This window comes from Bombus affinis, chromosome 4 (assembly GCF_024516045.1).
Source record: "Bombus affinis isolate iyBomAffi1 chromosome 4, iyBomAffi1.2, whole genome shotgun sequence".
NCBI classification, from domain to species: domain Eukaryota; kingdom Metazoa; phylum Arthropoda; class Insecta; order Hymenoptera; family Apidae; genus Bombus; species Bombus affinis.
Window position 1 is genome coordinate 15,513,972 of NC_066347.1, and position 21,449 is coordinate 15,535,420.

The 21,449-nt window shown below is 35.6% G+C and overlaps 1 protein-coding gene across 15 annotated transcripts in view; it reads left to right on the forward strand.

The window, feature by feature from the left end:
* LOC126915400 (protein unc-13 homolog B-like) overlaps window positions 1-21,449 on the forward strand; it is a 376,274-nt gene that overhangs the window by 309,798 nt on the left and 45,027 nt on the right. For 13 of the 15 annotated variants that reach the window (XM_050720031.1, XM_050720032.1, XM_050720033.1 and 10 more), the window contains 2 exons: window positions 4,097-4,217; window positions 14,247-14,353. In XM_050720031.1, coding sequence (XP_050575988.1) covers window positions 4,097-4,217; window positions 14,247-14,353 — 228 coding nt within the window. The remainder of the gene's footprint in view (window positions 1-4,096; window positions 4,218-14,246; window positions 14,354-21,449) is intronic. The other 2 variants (XM_050720025.1, XM_050720030.1) reach the window with 1 other exon arrangement.

The following is a 21,449-nucleotide window of genomic DNA, read 5'->3' on the forward strand; positions in this document are numbered from 1 at the left end:
AATTATTGAGATATATTCCATAGCAAAAATAGAGTCGTGTTCAAACGTTCAGAGACAGAATGAAATATTACAAATTCAGTTTTAAAAAATCAAGGAAACCGTCGTGCATCAATAACAAGTAAATAACTCACATACAATTAAGTTGTCCGAAAAGTGTCTTTCTTTTACAGACGCGTCTTTTACAACGATTTATCTTTATACAAATATGAAACCTAATCTGTCGAACGCTGTGATCTTTATTTTGATAGAACAAAATGAATCATACGTAATTCGATAAAATAATATAAAACGGAAAATGTAGCGCATCCATTATTTCCTTATAAAACGAAAGAAACTTTTCGGACGACCCAATATATCTGAAACTATTTTTAATAACAGACAGAGTTTACGAGTAATTTGATGCTTTATTTTGTTCAATGCTTTACGTCAATATCAAAAAATCCTCGCCATAGGGGACGATTCTTTCTACAATGCTGTTTGTAAATAGACGCGTGGTTGAACATTTCCAATTTTTCTCTCGATTTCTACATTTAGTTGCCAGAAACTTCGATTTTTCGCCAACGTTCGCCTGGAGTTTGCTACGTAGTCTACATCTGGACGATCAGAACGTGTAATTTCCGGTCTGGTTAAGCCGCGGTGATGTTGCTCGCGCAAGAACCCAGACTCGTGCATAAAACGAGCTTAGGATGAAGCTTACACCGGAAAATTAAAGCTCGAATGTTCCGCTCGACGAAAGACGCGACGGTTGCGTTTTCACGCGTATCTCGCGGAAAAGCTTGAAGTGTGCGTCCTCCGAAACCGAGACCACGGAAACTGCTCGAAAAGAAATCGTTGAGATAAAGTTACGAAGAAAAGTTGCGGAGTCGCCATTGAAATCGCGAAACTTGCTTTTGGAAAGTATGGTCGCTCGAACATATTCACGGCAATAATTATTGTCCCCGTAATTTATTAAGTTTAATGGTAGACTTAATAAATTGCTGATCACGCAGCGCCGTGTTGATGTATCGCAAACGCGTTGTATCAAGATATATTAGGTTGTCGGAAAAGTTTCTTTCGTTTTATGAGGAAATAATAGACGCACAACGTTTTTTGTTTTATATTATTGTAGTATCGTAAGGAAAAGCCTGATTAGAGATCGATCAAAATAATGTCGTCTGTCCTTCGGTTGTTAGTGTACATAGGGAAAAAGCCTATGTGACTAAAGTCACCTAGTTCTTGCGGAGCGTTAACAGGATGGGATTAGAGAGAGGAAAAAATAACGCTAATGGAGGGGGACGATTTGAATTTAAAAAGTTGTTGTTGATCGAGAAGCGTTGGACGGTTGATCGAGAAGCGAGAGTGAGTCGAAAGGTCAGAGTTAATCGAGGAGTCGAAGATTAGAGTTGTTAGCGTTGTCGTGTTGCGAGAGTTGTTAGCGTTGTTGAGAGATTGAGTGGTTAGCGTTGTCGAGTTGCGTGAGTTACTAACGTAGCTGAGAGATTGAGTTGTTGGCGTTGTTCAGTCGCGAGAGTAGTCGAATTAGAGTAAGACTGTTACATTTAGTTCCAAATTAAACAATCATCGTTTTCTGTCTAATTAATATCTGTATAACTAATTTATTGTAAATAAATTGCAAATTATAAATAGTATCAGGAAAAAATTTCCACGATACTACATTATTTTGTCAAATTACGTACGATCCATTTTCCGGACACTTTCCGGACAACCTAATACTTAGGAAATTCTTATGAACGTGTCATGTGTGTCATACGAGACTTCTCAAATTTTCATGAACGCTGTAGCGAAAACCGACTGTCCGTGACTATATGAGTAAAATCTGAAACAAATCTCAGAATGCCTATAGAAGTCACAAAACATTTATTGGAAACATACTCTTTCTAAAAATTTAGTATGTGACTCTCAAGTCTCTTGACTGTATTTCAACTCGTCAACTAGCAAGTCTGAAACATACAAGTAATTAATGCTGAAGATGGTGCCAGAAAATCTTGTGGCTTGTTAAAAGCTTCACGAAGTATATGCTTGCGACAAATACCTTGTAACTTCTATGTACATATATCGTCGGATTGGTTTTCACTTATAAGCACGATAGATTTCAGAGTGTTCCGTATAACATAAAATTCTTTCGAAAGAAGCTTCGGGAAGTGCTTAGATGCTTTTGCGAGCCACTTTATCTTCATAAAAATATAAATCTTTATAAACAGATGTGTAGTATCGAAAAAGGGATAGGATTAGGATGATTTAGATTTGTAAAATTCACCTAATACTATTTATTAAGATAAATAAAAATAACAGAGATTAATTGGACAGAGAACGATAAATGTTCAACTTGAACTAAAACACAAAAGTCTTATTCCGTTCAAATCACTCTCGCAACTCTATAACTAACAACTCGATCTCTCTACAACGCTAGCAACTCTACAACTCTCGTCTTCGGCATCTGCACTCGCACGCTCTCGCTTCTCAACCCATACTGCACGCCTTTTGCATTCGTTCTCGCTGGCGTCTCAACTAACTCTACCCTTAGCGTCTCTTTGTCTTTTCTCGTCCCATCGAACACGTGTCCCGAAACCCCGTGGCCAGGGTCACGCAGACTCTTTCCACAAAACTGTCCACTTGAAAGGACCGACGACACATTGATGTACTCGACGGCGCCACGGCTCTCGCCACTTTGTATACGGTTCGGCCGATATCTTGGGCCTTTTGCCCACGATACTACAGATGCAGTCTAATTATAACGAACTGAATTATGGGAATAGTAGTATCGAAATAAAATTACTGAAATTATTGAAGAAAGTTAATGATTTATTCAATTATGAAAATAATAGTCACAAACTGACTTGTTAAAATATAATGAAAATAATGAATTTAAAATATATTAACCGTATATAAATATAATACGTAATAAATAAACGTAAAGAAGGAAGAAGAAAGGAGAAAGGAAGAAAATGGTAATATTAATTTGCGAACCGTAAATCTGTATTTTATCAAATCTTCTATATGCACACGTACTATTTATTCATTAGAACTTAGTTAGGAATTTAATAAAGCACAGAATGTGTGTGTCTTATTTTTAACGTCACTCTAATCCCTATTATGTATCGCAACGGCGTGTTTATGCTGGATTAGTTACTGACCTACAGCAGCTGATTAAAGCAGATTACGTTAATACGTCCTGCTAGTACAGTCATGTTGTATAAAGGAATATATCCTTCTAGATCAGTTAAAAAAATGAAAAATAATTGCGTAATCCGTACACTATTTTGTTCACAATCTGATTTAATTAGATTCACGTCTATGAAACTGGCAAATCCCTTAACTAAGGGAAGCTTCCATAAAATATTAGGTCATTCCATAATTAATGCAGTTTTCATGTGGAAAACTGTGGAACTCGTCGCGGCAGGAGTCTTATGGAAGAAGAATAGAAAATTTAGCATAATAATGGTAAACAAATGGCAAACAATGAGACAAAATACGCTATTTATTAATTTCTTAAACAGTTAAGTTACAATTTTTTAAAAATGAAAAGGCACGAATCGCTACTGTAGATTTCAAATGATGATGGAAGAAAAAACAGCTCCTTTTGCAGCTGTTCGTTTAATTTAGTACAGTATTAATTTATATAGTATTACTCACAGAATTATCCAATAATAAACTACGAACGAGTCTATTCTTTCGTGTTGTAAACGTTTCACTGAGATCTGAACTTGTACTTAAAGTGATTTTAATATACACTGACTATTACAATTTTATCACTCGTCTGTTTAATAAACCAACCAACATGTATAATAATCCACCTCAGTATTATCTGACATAATTCATCCATATTCTGTATTATTCACTTTTAGATGCTATGTAAATACATAAATATGTAATCTACTTTGAGTCTAAACTTTGAACACTTTCTATTTTCTTACTACTCTATACAGTTGATACAGGAACAGCACATAAAGCGTAGCGTATTTGTCGCAAAATAAGCCTTGTACAAAATATTCTATGTTCTCGCTAAGAACATAGACGTGATCGTCCTTAAAACCGGCTAAACAACATTACGCTGTCGAAGTAAGATCTTCATCGTTTGCCTTTTTCATTTTCCCAGGAGCGGCCGAGAAGAGTTCGAAGCATGGCGCCGAGGATAAGGCGAACAGCATCATCACAGCCATGAAGGAGAGAATGCAGCAGAGGGAACGAGAAAAGCCAGAGATCTTCGAGCTGATCCGGTGAGTCCTTCTTAGCATATCTTTTCTCTTCTTCCCGATTTTCTTTTGTCGCAGCATAATCGACTCGACGGAAAATCCCGTCAGTGGCAACAAACAACTTTCAGGGAAGAAACAGTCGATCGATTGCGATCCACTTAGCTGGATCTATGATCCGTCGCCATTGCCTGTCAGTATAAGAAATTATTAATTAAACTCATTGAACTCAAAGTATTCTGCCGTTCTTTCGGTAGAAGAAAATCTAAATAAAATAATCACTGCTGTATACGTGCCTTCGAATTCCAAATATTTATTCGAAAATTGCAATTCTTTGAGAAAGTTTAAGGAAGTTGGATGACAATGACAATCGTTTAATCAAAACTCGTGGACAAAGGTGATTATATAGTACAATAGTATTTGATCAGTATCAAGATTTGTATTATCGTATATACTGTCGAGAATAATTCAGAATATTTAATTCTACATAATTACAATAATAACAATAATTTTACATTTAAGATTATGCGCGTGATCGTTTGTTTTAAGGTACTTTAAATAACGCGAAACATGTCTGTGATTAAGGAATTGACCGAAGTATTACAATTTTTGTAAGACTGAATTTTTCATAGAAATACATGAACATAGAATGTATAGGATACATGTATAAATTAGTATTTTATATCTTAAATCGTTCCCTGGCTTTTCTCTATTTGAACATTACGCACGTACAATAACTTGTAAATGAATCGTCTAATAGTAGTAGTATACGATATTATATACATATTATTATATATATACATTATACTAGATATTATTATACAAAATATCGTACGATTTTAATCATAAAAAAATTTAACGAATCAATTAAAATAATTCTATAATGATAAACCAGAAAGTATAAAAATATTGACCTTTCCATAAGAAATAATTAATTAAATGATCGCTAACTTCAAAGAAGAAGCACTCTTACGAATATTACCATCGCAAAAGCTTTTAATAATTCACTTATTAAAACAATTCTACAGTGGTAAAACACAAAGGATACAAATTTTCATTTCTGTTTCATCCGTTGAATAATCATCAACGAAATTATAAACTATGTATATTAAAGAGAAACAGTATACAATTATAATTTTCACAAATTGAAATACTTTCGCGTAAACTATTTCAAAAACTGGTGAAAGGGAGCCTGTTACGTTTAAGCGCGTATTATTCCATTTCTGAAAAGACAGAAGCAGAATGAAATTCGTATTACACGCCAACGAGCAGAGCCACCGGGTGCGAAGTTTCGACTCGCGTTGCAAAACGAGCTCGAGAAGTTTTTGCATTTGCATGGGTTAGCCGCGCTGAGTCCAGTTATCGTAGGACCGCAAATTTGCGTGCGCAAATAGCGGCATTCAGAATGTGCAGGGACAGTGAAATAGGTAAATTTAGGTTGGCCGTCCGTTGCACAATAAAGAGCTCTGAAACCGACTACGATCTTTTCCGTTTTCCCAACAACCTCACGCAACATGCCACGTCGCATTATTCTTTTTTACAGAATCGTCCGGTTGGATCTGTCCACGAGAACACGGAATTCAAAATATGTATAGCCCACTTTCGCATTTTCCAGCTGAAAAACTGTCAGCGAGCCTAATACGCTTTTGTTCTCTTGTACGATATAGTTACCAGCGAGGAGAATTGTACTTGTCGAGTTGGAGAATGCTACCAGGCTCGAGACACGTGTAACAATTGGCTAAATTACAATTAGTCTTCCGTGAGAGCGACAAGAATGGACAGCAATTTCGCCATTAACCCGTTAACCAGGAAACACGAGTTGACTCGTTCGAATTTTAAGGTTTCACATCTTCCATCTGTTTACGTGTCATTGCATTTCTAATAAAAATAGACTACGTTATATTTATATGTAAAAGGATTAGAACTAACGTCATCGATTTGTATCCGTTGAGAATTTTGGATCTTAATAGCCGAAATAATGGTATAGGAACGCTAAATTTACGCTTAGAATTTATATTAGAACGGTTATATATTTATTTGATAAACGATTTCAAAGATATTCATCGATACGCACTTGCACGCGTCTCAGAACTTTCTTCCATACCAGACTGTTAATTGAACAGTTTTCATTCCTTTCTTTTCGAGACGCCACGCACGCACATACTTCCACACACTGATATTCACATACAAGTATCACTACTACGCAGCTGACTTAGTCTAGCACATAAAACTATACATATCTCAATAGTATGTTTCTTCGGTTTTAATTTCGTAATTGTAGAAATTTCTTGTTGAGAAATGAGTCAACTAACAAGCTAAGAGTGCTAGGGATTAAGATTTGTTGCAAACAAAAATTTGTTTTATATGATACGAATAATTTTGTGATAGGATTTAGGAATCGAATCTGGGTGTTTCTTGATTGTGTAATCGAGACTTTGAACAAACAGCAGGAAAAGTAAGCGGTAAAAATTAAATTCCAAGAATTAATTACCACTTATAACCTTTAGAACCAATCGAATCAATTATTGCTGATCTCTCGCGATTTGAAAATGAAATACGCAATATAATATTACATTTCCAAGTCTGCAATTTATATTGAACTCGATATCGACGCGAAATTATAGCGACGTTTGCTCGGTGACAGAAAAATAGATAGGTGTTTCCTGAATGAAAGAGCGCTGGTCCATTTTCTCTGTCAAAGTTCCTCAAAAATGTCAACGAGACGATGCAGATTCGACGAAGGTTCGATCGATTGATCAAGATCAAACTTCCGATTGTAAAGCTGTAAAATTTGTAGCGGTGTCGCGATCACGTCGAGTCTTTGAGGTCGCCGAGCTAATCGTTATATCGCAATGTACGTGGAATCCACTTAAATGTAGAAAGCGTTTTATCGAAAACCGTGTGAGAAATAATCATCGATTATTTTAGAGACTTTTTTTTAGATTGAGATATTTTTGTGGTAGATTTTGAGATATTTTCAAGAATCTGATAACAATCTCGATAACTTCTCGAGGAGATCTAATTAAAACACTCTACAGAAATTTCCTTGAAATCCTAAACCGTAGTCTCAATTTTTGAAACAATTTCAATAATTCGATGTAACAATCAGTAACAGGTAGCAGAAAGCAGAAACGAATACAAATTTTCATATAAAATTTCCTCGAATATCTCCAGTTATATTTACATAAAATACACAAACGATCTATTACTTTCACGGTGAAGTTTATTAGCCCAATGTATTTAACATTTGTTAACGTTCAATCGATAATCACGTAGATTAGGATTAAAAGTTGCTAAAAAGATTCCTCTGTCAAACATCTTCCAAAAATCAATGATGCAACAAATGTAATAAACATTTATTGGGGATGTGATTAATATAAAAATCTGTAAAACTAATGGCCTCAAAAAAAAGAATCTAAAATTGTGTAACATATTTCCAATCCTTGGGAATGTTTCCTTCGGTAACTTGGTAAACAGTACATAGCGTGTATGGGATTAAGTCGAACATGTAGGTACATCTGGAAGTTAACGTCGGTAGTAACTAGTTTTCCCCGACCGACAAAGTTGAAAAGCATTTCGGGTCGACGAGTTACGGAACTTGTTAAAACTCGTCACAAAGAACATTAAAACGTATAATCACACAGATCACGATTGGAAAACCTGAGAAACTTTTAGAATAATAAAACATCTTGCGTTGCACGACGATCGTTGCAAAGTTATGAAAATTCATGAAAAATATAAATTACACGTACAACGATATCGCAATACAAACTAGTAATCTCTTTTCTCGGATATTCAAATATGTAGCGGTAAGTTTCTCGTATAGCAACAAAATTGAGCAATTTTACAGGATTAAATGGGTCGATAGCATCGATAAACGATACCGTATCTTCCGTTACTTTTTAAGCTCGTAAAATCAGAATATCCACTCTCAGACATTTTTTTATTTGATTCTTTTCTTAAGAATATCTCATAAACCTGCTTTACCATCTTTTAATCTACTTATCCAAGCAAGTTGTTCAAACGATTTATAGCTACCATTTACAGCGACTCGAGCATTGATTTTGCTTTAAATCCAGAATTTATAATCGATACGTTTCGAATGTAAAGGGAGAATTTTTCAGAAGTTCGTCGTAATTTTCATGAAAAATTTAATCACGAAGATTTTCGAAATTTATTAACTCTTTTGTGGTTGCATAGCAATATTTTACCATATACCGATTGTCAGACTGAGTTTTAATAAATGAAAAAAGAGAAGCTTAACCTTTGCGGTCGAAGCAACGTTTGACATTTCATTAAAGCCGGCTCATAATTTAACTGAACTTTCGTATTTTTATAACTAACAACGTATTCATGGTGGCGCATTTTTATTAAGTTGATTTTAAGTACAAGATAATATGTTCTATGCTTTAAAAGCGAGAAGAATATTGTGTTTCCCGAAAGAAGCAGTGCTCGTTCTTTGCCATTTAACTCTCGTTAAATAAATGAACAAATGCGATCTATTCTGGAAAATGTACTTACGGTAAATTAATATCTATATCAGTAATTCAATTAATTCAAAATGCACAGCAGCTGAGAAAACAAGTTGAAGAAAATAATCGATGCTTCTTTCTCGTTTTCTAAAAATCTCCTCGATGACGATTTAATATTCCTAATAAAAATAAGAAAATAAGATTATAATTAATAAAAAGCTTGCTGTATTTAAACAATCGTGTGTTTTATAAAAAGTATTCAAAAAATGTTACAAGTGTATAGCATGCTAACTGGTTAACTTACGATTAGAATCGTTACTGAATTACTACTATTTGCATAAATCATTTCAAAACACATGTATTTCAAAGTTTAGCAGAAATAGATGCAAATCGAGGACTGTGTATACACAATTTATGATTCTCGTTACGTATCATGTATTTGCAGCGTTTGCAAACTATGTATTATCGAAACTCTATCTTTACACTCGTTAATCTACGCTATATTTTACAGTATTCTTCGCGATATATGTTCATATACCAATAAGTCGACGTCAAAGTCGATACGGCACTTGCACGGAAAAATTTTTATACGAAAAAGGAAAAGATAATATATTTTGATGTATAGCAGTCATAAAAATCGGTGGAACATGTCCCCCGGCGTTTCTAGTATGTTCGATGTAAATATATATCAGTTTTCTAACTTTCAATTTATCGCCACCGTAATCAGATGCAATGGTTTCCAAAATAAAAATATACGTATTAAATATTCATCGTGTCTTGTTTCTATAATTATCGATTAAATAGTGACGAGTTCTACGATTTTTTTTTTTTTTTTTTCATATGAAGCACATTGATATTACGTTTACATTGATACAGAGTAAAACAGACAATGTGTATGGAAATTAAAATAATTGAAACATATTATCTGTACATGTATGCCAGTTATCTTAAAAGCCATGACGTGTACTATCGGATTCCGATTAATGATCAAAAAACAAAAAGACACCAAATCGAAGTTAGCTTTCGTCGTTTGTTCTAACAAAACGAAAATATAACGAGGAAAAGATATTCTTTTTTTGTTTTTTCTATCAAGTCCTGTATATCTTAGAATGAAACTATACAAATAACAAGCGCGATACGTCCACTAGCTACGGTCCAAACTGTTTGATCTACGTATAACAAGGAAAGATATAACGAACTAACAGATGTGATAAAATTCCCGAAATAAACGCCGAATAGAATTCAGTATTCACCTTGGCAATAATATCATACGTACGTGTATTATTAACGAAAATTTGAAAATTAATATATCAATTTCAAATCGCATAAATGATTCTTAAAATTATGAAACAGGGAACGATTAATATTTGCAATATTAAACAGAAAATTCTTGAAATTCTCACGAAGGAAATAATTAATATCAATTCGAAAAATTAAAATTAATATTTAATATCCATTAATTAATATCGAATATAAAACGAAAAATTAGCGAAAAAGTACCGAAAGATATTACTATACAAAGTATTAAATTTCTTCATTAATTTTTTATCATTTTCTTTAATGAAATATTTCCAACAATTATAAATCGATGTACCGATTGTGCCATTTCCATTTCCGAGTTATACGCGATGTCTAGTCCTGTGTTACGTCGGTCACGATCAATCCTACGAAATCATACTATCGACTTGAATGCGATTAGGGACGCGTCGATCGGACTCATTATCAGTTATTAAGTAATCAACGGCAGCGCATAGGTCGAAATTGCAATTTCCGATGCCGGTAGGCAGGAACATCGGTGTTGATCGTTCCGAAAAGCAACGGAAGTGCTCGTTCGCGTGCCTAATTCGCGTTCCTTTGCTTACTTCGAAACTTCAGCTAATAATAACGTAGTTGATCGGCCGGATAATTCCATTGCAAGCCTCATAATCGCTACGACGCGATGCGACGCCATCCTAATCGTATCTTCACACGCTGGGAAATTAATCAGCGATGCAGCTGCCTTCCAGGGGGCTATTATTGATGATCCGCGGCTCATTAGTGCAGGTTCTGTAATGAGACAATACCACCGTGAATTATAATCACACAATACCATTATCGATGCACGTCTCGACATAAGAATATTTGATCTTCTGGATTGTGTTATAAAGAAGTTATAAATTGATATGGAGTTCCTTTAACAACCTGTTATACGTACCTGTAGGATTTCTTTATGAAAATTTAATTATTTCGATCATTTGATCGATATATAGGAATATATATGAATAATTATACGAATTCAATTGTTCCTTATATTACATTTATCTCTTATCTTCATTTTCACGTAGAAGAAAATATTTGCTGTCTTAAGCGAAATTTTGTATTTCGCGACTGATACTAATTATCAAGTTTGAGTAATTGAACGTAATCGTATAGAGTTAAAAGAATGATAAGAACCATATAATTAGAGCTTATCAACGTTTTTGTCTGTAAGCAGTATTTTCTTAACAGTGGTTAAATTTAGTATTGATTTAACAATTACATAATACGTTAAATTTCTATTCCGAGATATTTGAGGCTGATTAAAACTATCGTTACAAATTAATATTATTGATCTTAATGGGAAATAAATGAATTTATTGTATTATAGTATATTCATATATTATTCCTACGATATGAAAATTATTACGATAATATAATATATAATTCTTTAGAAAGTTTTCTTCTCGATGAATATATCATACTTTTTTAATTCGATTACTTAAACATTTAGACGCATAAAAGTATTAGTTTGCAAAGTAATTCCATCTATCGTAGCTCTTATTCATCCGCGATTATACCGAAGAACTACTTTCGTGAAATTACGCGAGTCAAATAATATAAATCACAAGCCAATCAACCGTGTATTTCTTCATAAATGGGTCATTCACTTAACGCAAAGTATGTTTAGCTCCTTCTAAAAAACTTGACGTCCATTTCCACGAGATTAACATTAATAGCCGATTATTATTCAAGCGTCGTCTTTGCAAAGGAGCTGGTCTTTCAACCTTTAGAATTGAAAATATCGAAATATCCGCTACTCGAAGCGACGAGCACGATCTAAAACGTCGATAAAAGCTACTAAGCGATCGGGTGTATAAATTAGTGGGAATCGGGGTTAATTAATACTGCTTCCCCGTTCGTGAATACGTTAAGAACCGATCCATCGAACGTCAATGGATAATTCATCGCGCAATGGTTGTTTCGTTTCAAGGTACTCCATGCTTGTTCATCGGTTACTAGTTAATGAAGCATCCATCGTCGTCCTACGAATGAGAATTGCCAGAGAAATAAGTACAGCGTCGTGTTTACCGGTCTTCGAACGTTGTATCAAGCATTTTTGCATCGCGTTTCACGCTCATGCCGCTGGAAAATCAGATATCCCCGCTAAATGAAGCGATGGAACGCGGAAAATTTGTATTTACACGGTGTAAAAATGAGTAAGTAAAATGTGAGTAAAAGCAAGGGAACGAGTTCTTTCAGAGATGAAAATTATCGACTTCTTTTTTCTTTTTTGGAAAACTACAAATCGAGATTAATAGAAATACATTTCTATGTTTGGGCGGAATTCGAGTATTTTTTTTTTACAGGAACATAACTGCACAGACGATCGATATGCGAAACTATCCAGTTTTTGAAAGTTGTATTTCACGTGTCTTTTTTCTCATATATTGGTACAAAATACACATGCTCGTATTGTACGAATATATCATTTCAATATAAAATAATTGAAGGAATTATTCAAAAGATACGAAACAGACGGACAAATAATTTCTAAAAACGAATATTCCTTGCATCACAGACCACGATTACATTCTCATCACGAAATTTCTCTCGTCTCGCGATTTCGCGCAGCCCGATATCACCTAACATGAATGGTCTGCAATGCGAAATTGTACAAGATGTACAAAGCGGGATTGAAAGCAACGTATCCAATGGTGACAGCATACCGACACGATATAATCGGATAGCAATCTCTTTGAACGTGTCCATAACGTGAAAAGGGCAAGGCAATGGCGACTGCGAAGCCAGGGTAAAAAGGCGCGAGAACGAACGTGTGAAATGAACCGAAAATCTCGCTATCATGCACAAGGCCGGGTCTCGTCTTCTCTGAGGGGGGTGAGGGGTGAGAAAAAAATGTGTAAATATATCTAGTCATTGGTCGTACGCCCCGACTATGGCTCTCGAAAGGTCGAAGATACGTAGAAGAAAATTTAGTTACTATCGGACAATCAACGACCTCGTTAACCGTCTGATCGATGACCCGAACGCGTTAATTACAAAAGGGCGCATGTTCGCTGAAAATATCCGTTCTATGAAAAATATTCGTCGATAAAATGGATCCACGTAGTAGCACGGAAGTTGATTTATGCGCGATCAGACCGTGATATCGACGTTTCGATAAACAGAGTTATTTGTCAGTCGAAAAGTTACGGAGCGTACATTTTCGGGACTTTTAAGTTTGGATAAATTTCGTTTCTTTTCCTCGATAGCTTTCGCGGATCGATCAATTTGCTTCAGGTCCTTTCGACGGGTCCTTTTGTTTAAGAACACAACATGGATAATCTTAGTTTGACGTTATTGAATTTGAATTTCATTATGAAAAGAAGCTTTGTATTTGTAGTAATTGATATGATCTTGTCATGTAATGATACGTATATAAATTCAGTTGTAAACAAAAATCTTGGACCTGATTGTTAGATGTATAGAGAAAAAGCCTTATCGTGACATACTCTGAATAAAGCGTCGTGTGTAACGTGGTGTGCTCAAATTGTAATAATTAGAAATTCAACGAGATCTTTCTCACACAAACGATGATGGCTGAACATCAAAGAACAAATGTATTTGAATTACTTGAGAAAGAATTTTCGCTTTTCCTGTGTTGTTGACTTAATTTATTTCTAAAAGTATCTACTAAAACAGCAGCAAAAGTAATAAAAAATGTTTTGAATTGTTCTGAAGCTGTTCCAAAATCACTTTTAATCCTTAAAACCAAATATTTCATCCAGTACTAATCAACAATAAAAAATCCAGAATTTAATAAAAATACAGCATCGATGTAACTTCACAGCCCGTTAATGAAACTTTTTCTTCCAACATGTCACTCAAAATCGTATACCGGTTCCGCGAGGGCGACATTTTAAAATCCCGAAATCAGAATATCAAGTGTAGCAACAGGATTCATTTGGTTAGAGCAAAAATGCGATTGCAATTAGAGGAGAGAAAGCAGCAACCCATTAGCAACCCTCGACGCAGTGGATTATCCCGTGATGCAATTACGACGAGCACGCGTTACACGTTGCACGCGACGCTTGCAAAAAGAAAGAAAACGTTAGTCGGAGAGTAAACGATGAAACGTGTCTCGTGCGAGAGGAAAAGAAACTAAAGGAAAATCGAGTGAAACGGATGACCCGAAGTTAGAAAAGATAGAATGGAGGAAAGATAGGGAAACATGGGGCGAAGGAAACAAAAAAGAAAAAGGAAAATAGAAAGAAAGAGATGAAACAGGTAGGACGAGATCTAGGCCATTGGCACAGCACATGTGAAAGAAAGTCTCGTCGGAGTTTAGGTCAGTCTTCGGGGTCGACGAGGAAGCATATGCGGGTCACATGTCGGCGGTGAAGCAGTCAGTTCTGGACGGTACCAGCAAGTGGTCCGCGAAGATCGCCATTACAGGTTTGTGGCCAGCTCGTTGTGCCCGCCGGTCATGGCCGGTTATGCACCCCCTCCGTGCAACAAAACGATGAAACGTGCAGCGCTCGATTATATTACATCTATCTTCTCTATATACGATACATATTGTGTGTACCACCTGTGTGCCTCAATGTATTCTTCTTCTTCTTCTTCTTCTTCTTCTTCTTCTTCTTCTTCTTATTATTATTATTATTATTATTATTATTATTATTATTATTTGATATTTTATTTCTTTATTTATATCATCATTTGCAAAGTCATATTACACGCCACTTTTCACCGCGTTCTTATTTTATTCTATTTTCCATTTTCTATTTTCTCTTCCTTTACTTCTTCCCCTCACCTATGATCCCGTTTCTGTATTCCCACAACAATATGTATATGTTATTATCACATGATCGCGTATACATATTTATCTCACACATTGCTGTACCTCCTGTTTATCTGTGATCGTTAAATTTAATTTCATCGTCGAATCTAACGCGCTGCCGGCTGCTGCTGTGTTGTACTAACTGTCACGTCTATATATTACCTATATATTCTATATATTGTGATAGAAATTTGGCTGTGCCTTTGTGGGAATGCACCCGTTCTTCGCATATCTGTATGAAAATAGAGGACTACACAGATAGAGAGAGAGAGAGAAATTTGGTTCCACGGATCACTCGTGATTTTCTCTCATTTTTCATTAAGCTTCTCTTTCGACACGTTCACTGTATCGCGTTTACGTAAACATTATACCAGCCGAAATAGAAAACAAAATGTAATAATGAGGAAATTTTTCTGAAAAATGTTCGATATTGCGAGGTTTTGCACGTACATGAGAATATTTTGCCCGAGCTATTACGAAAATATCTATTGCAATCTGTCTGAATATTGCGAAACTCTCTATACGTATGGATTATTGCAAAAAGAATTCTGTATGAAAAATATTTGTTTAGCATAGTTCATGAAAATCCATGCAACAGCGAACGTGTTAACTTATTCTTCCTTCGCTTCCTACTCTACGTCTCCTCTTTTCTTTGCCTATTGCTCTGCTTCTATCTTTCTTGCTCTTCATTTCTGCCTCTGCATCTGTCTTCCTTTCGCTGTATCTTTCTTTCTATTTTACAAACGAATCGCTGGCTATGAAAAGAGAGAAAATTATCTTGCGTTCCGTGACACCGGTCGAAAGTGTTCAAATGTTACGTCGCAAGATTCGTAGATTGCATTGTTCGTGTCGATGTATCTTGATGTAGCGAGTGACAGTTTGCGTCTGTTTGATGAATTTTTTTGGGAAAATAACGGTGTGCATAGAAGCCATGTATGCATATCATATTTTGACATAGCGAAACTGTGACACTACGCGAATTAGACGAAATGTTTGGTTCGTCGAGTGGATTTAGACAAAGTTCTGTAAATGTTACTTCATGGAAATAGAGTTGCGTCGATGAGAGAGACACTAGCTTGTAGAAAAATCACGCGTTAGTCGCGAGTAGAAAGTTAATCGCAAAACACTGACAATGACCAATCTACACACGAAATGAACTTTTACCGATTCGATTGCGCGTTAAAATGGAAAAATACTGTGTATACTTGCTAGAAGTAATATAACAAGCCTGTTACCCGTGTCCCGTTTTGGAGTCTAATCTCAAACTTTTTTCTTTTTAATTTTTCTTTTCTTTTAATTTCCAATAAATCTTCGATAAAAACATATTGTATACGATAAAATGTTCGAAGTAATTGGCAATGGTAAATGTATCCAAGTGTCGTTTTATCAAAGTTTCATTTTTATCGAATTTCTTTTAGTCTTTGATAAGTTTCAAACGAAGACATATCTATAACCAGTAACGATTCTACAGAAGGTTGGAAAATATGTAATTAGATAAAAATTTGGCTATATCTCGAAACGAAACAAAAATGTCCAACGCATGCTTGCAAACAAATATTATTAATGGAAAATTTAGAAGATCAAGGAAATAAATTCAAAGTTTAGATGGATTCGACGATTCATTTGTTAAATGAAAAATAACATGTAAAAATTAAAATGATTCGCATAAGGTGTATACAAAATGAAAGTATATGGAATATGCAAATTTTTAACAAATACTTAACAAGTGAAAAACCCACAAATCTACATAAAGATTCACAATTTAATCAAGGCCAACGCCTTGCAACTTTAGAACTTCCAAAGTATTAGGTTGTCCGAAAAGTGTCTTTCTTTTACAGACACGTCTTTTACAACGATGCATCTTTATACAAACATGAAACCTAATCTATCGAACGTTGTGATCTTTATTTTGATAGAACAAAATGGATCATACGTAATTCGACAAAATAATATAAAACGAAAAATGCTGTGCATCCATTATTTCCTTATAAAACGAAAGAAACTTTCCGGACGACCTAATACATACCTCTAGACCGTACTCTCTCGCTTCCAATACAGTCTTAAAGAGTTAACGTACGTGTAACCTTCTTAAGTGAATCCCCAAACAACAAATACTCGTTTAACAGAGTAAACCCTCGAGGCAATCGCTTTACGAGTCTCCCGACCGTGTCTCAACCTACTTATTTCTCTATATGTACTGCTTCTAGCGAGTATGCACGTACATGCACACTACGTGTAATTCCAAAAGGGACATGTACATGCGATGTGACGAACGGGTGCATACTTTTCACACGTCATCCTCCTTGGAGCACACGTAGCCCATAAATCCTACCGATTACTCTCACACGTCCAACCAACATCCTACACGCACGATGTTGGCTCGCGCGTTACACCGTGTCATCGTTACACACATACATGCACACACGCACGCATATATATGACACCTGCATAATTTACATTCGTCTCTGGATACAACAACATCGTTCACCGGCCATTATCGCGGCCACATTTTCCAGGACGTTCGCCTAACCTTCCGACCGCAACCTCTTCAAACAGTCCCTCTTCGCCAGTCGTTTTACCTTTTGCCTCTCTCGAATGAGAATTTTGCCTTTCTTGAATAAAATTTCGGTAATTATGCAGTTTAACAACTTTTCCCAATTTCTACTGTTCGACTGGAATCTTTTTTTTTTTAGAATTCATATGATTGGAAGAAGTGTAAGGGCTGCTCTTTGAAAAAATCTCGCGAAATTATACCAAACTACGTATAAGGGAACGTTGTACAAATTTTATATTTTCTTAGTTTAATCCACTTGGTGTTCAATATTTGGCAAAAGGATTAGATTAAATTAGATCGCAGTTAGATTTGTTGGTACCTTTTAGGGCAGCAATTTTTTAGACGCTGTAGTCTGACATCAAGTGGATTAAACCGAAAAGACGTCGCATTTTGTAAAAATTTTCTTATTTCCTAAACATGAAAAAAAAGAAAGAACGACTAGGAAAGATTAGAAAGCACTATAGTCGAATAGTCAAAATTGGGGAAAATTTCCTTCGTATCATCTTTGTTTCTCATCGTTCGATTTAAAGTACCTAGTCATCGTTCGGTCGCTTTGTTCGTCATAATGTAACTTTACTTAAAAGGCATGAAACGCGAGAAATTTCAAATATTTGATCTTAAAAAATGAATAAATACTCCATAGGCTATGGTAACTCGAGAAGGCAGAATTTCACGGCGTTCGCTCCTGTTCTCGAAACTCGTTCTCAACGAAGATAGATGAAGTCGAGTTTGCGAAATTGTCTGTTCGTTCTCGGTCCACAATTTGCTAAAATTCCGATTGAAGAAGAATTCCGAGGCAAGAAAATAGGAAACGTTCGTAGTAGCAATTTCGTGGAACGTCGCTAGTTCTTCGAAAGTTATTTCAATGCTACTCTTACTCTTTTCGAAAAAATGTAAATATGTCGTAGCTTAGAAGAGAGGACACAGGAGGTTCGTACACGAATACCGCGGAATGGAGGAAATGGTAACGTGTAAGTCAGTTTTACATGCCCTTGCTACCAATGACAGTTCGTAAGATGAGTTTGTGGAAGTTTAGGTTTGAGTTTGAAGAGTAAATTGTATGCGCTGAAGAGAAAAGGGTTTGTAAAAAGCAGCACTTTCGTTGTAATTGATAACTACGTTTCATACACGCCGAAAGATATTTCATATCCGATATTGCGCTAGATGTTATCACGAAACTGGCATACTTTTTTTAATACGACGTAACCAAGGTTTAAGGTAAAAGTGAACATTATTCATTCGTATCAGGACAGTGCAATTGCTATGGATCGTTGTAATTGAAAGCATATTAGGGCTCTGTCTGAAAACATCCTTTAATCGTTATCGCCAAACAAACTTCCGCAGATCCTCTTCATGCTAATTACGCCTGTAATATTGTTTAAGCGTATGTTCGCTAGATGATCGTCAATCAATTCTCCCAATCGTTACATTCGCTCGACTATCGTCGAAAAATCGTAGATGGCTAGATTCGACCATGGCAAGTGAAAAGTTTCGTTCGGATTAATCAGAAGTTATCTGAGTTGCAGTTACATTCACTTTAAACTCGCATTCGTACGAGTCTAAAATTGTAGATTTAGATTTTAGAAATTGCTGCCTTTTGCGGGCCAACCGTTAGTTTAACGAACGTGAACTTCGTTTGATGCTTGAAACAAAATATCGAATCGAGTAAGATAATATAAACTCGCATAAGTGTAGTGTATTTCGTAAAAACTAGAATAAAAATTTGACGGAATCTACGAAAGCAACTAAGTGAGAAATTCGCATTGTTAAAAACATTTTCGACTGAATTCGGATAATCTAACTAATCTGGACGAGACTTGAACGGCATTGGATCACGAAAATCTACAATTCATCACGAACAGTTACCGCAAATTACGTCTATCGTTACATAAAATTGCAAACAAATCGGAAGATAGCTGGAAATAAGCTTTTTTGGTGCCAGCATGATGAATCGTCGTTGAATGGACCTTTTGTCCACTGAATCGTTGGCACCGTAATTTCTTCGTCAAGCACGCACATACATACGAATATGTGAGCATACAGCTGTGTGTGCATCGTGTGTCGTGTGGTTGTCCATCACGCGAGATGCCTGTCCCTCTGCTTCGGAGGAATTCAATCGAAAGTCCATTAAGGTCACACGGCAACTTGTTGTGGCTCGACTGTGTACCAGCGCCATGCCATTGTCAAAGCTAAGCCGGCTCTATAGATCCGACAACGTGAGCCAACGCCTAACCAGTCAGTATCCCCGATGCTATACGGACGTTTATCGGAAACGATCCGCAGCAACCACCGAGTAATCTATGGCCACGGATTTGTTGCTCCTACGATCTTCAAAATTTTCCTCTCGATACTCTGCAGTTTAACATTTGTGGTCTATGTTCGAATTGGCTGCCGTTAAAATAGAGTCGATTATCTTATTGTGTGAATCATTGATGTCTCGGTATTTCGAAACTTTGCGCTGTTATCGTTTGTAAGAAGATCGTGCAATTGACATTTTGATCGACCTTCGCTGTTCATCCCGTAACGTTGTAATCTATTTGACGGATAATTAATTTCTAAAACGACGAAACTGTGCTTGAGTAATTAATTGCTTGTTAATGGTTTGCGAAGGATTCGAAACGGGAGAAAACTGCGATTGTTCAGAATCAGTAAGTTGCTCGATATATTTCGAAAATAATTTCAAAAGTTCGATTTAAAATTTGTATCTCTTTTACCAGGCTCATCCTTCGATCTTGTCAATACGCGCTGTGCAATATTTATGATCGAAGAGTACAGGAAGAATCAAATATTTAGACATTTTCACAAGTCATAGTAAATGATTGAAAACGTCGTTTTTTTACCTTTAAGAGTCTTTGTGAAATCCGTAAAAGTTACAAGTATGAATTCGTAAAAGTTACAGTTTTAACGTCTCTAGAATACGAGAAAAACGTCGCAGTAAACCACTAGGAAAATTTGCCACGTGTACAAAAGCATCAAAAATCTATGATTGAAAGTATAGTTTTCTCCTAAAAATTAACGTTCGCAGAATTGAGCAACAAAGAGAATTAAATTCCAATCTGTTCCATTATTGTTTAATGAAACAATTTGTCGTGCAAATTGCGTTAGTTCTCATCACGTTGCAAATTTAGATGTCGACTAGAAAATTTAAAATAACAAGATCGAAAAAGAGCCTCAAAGTTCGGAGAATTCAATGTTTTGAGATTAGAAGTGCAATTCAATCTTGTTGGAGAAAATAAAAATCGCTAAAATAAGTACATGAATATTGGAATTGGGAATTATATTCGTTCTTGTAATTAGTCGGGAAAAAATCTAGAATTAACGGAAAAGTAGAAAATACAAAATAGCAGAAAGTGAAGTTTCCGGTAGAGAAATTTCATATTCGAAGTGAAGCGTACGATTTGTAATAAACTAATGGGTGTAATGGATTATCAAGATTGGTTTTAGCATTCGTTGATAAGTTTATTAAGGACACGCGTGACTAACCTCCGTATGCAGCTCTTTTTAGGTCATGTTACAGAGTTTCACAGTGAATGTTTTAGCGGGAACAAAATCAATAATTCTGTCATTGAAAGTTGCTTAAAATACAATGAAAGAAATTCTAGAAAAGGATCTGGATATAAAAATAAATTCACAGAGAGCAAAGAAGAAAAGTACTAAAAAATATTGCAAATATATCAGAAGAAAAATACTGTACGTCAAAACAGGTCGTTCGTTAAAACAAATATTTTTATCCAGCGCGTTAAACACATCACACTGCATTCTGCTCCAAAAAGCAGAAGTCGTTCGGAGTTCGTAATCATCGTAGCGAAACGTGTAAGTTTCTCGGGGACAGGTCAAGTCACAAACAACGCTGAGACGTCTAATTTTGGTTCTTCTTCAAAACTGTACGAAAGAAATACGTACGTGGATTGTCGGTGGAAATTGTGATTCGCGAAATAAACTTCGTCCAAAATAATCAACGTTATCTGAATCGTTGCTTCCCTCGTTAATTAGAAGTAGGAAAAACTTGCAATAAAAGAAGGGCAGTTAGGTTCATTTGTGTCGTAGTTCTTCGATATTTGACTCGATACCTTCTTGGTGTTTATCACTGGTCGAGCAATAACCAGTGATAATAATGATAATTAAATATTATTATCACGTGCTTATCGAATCGA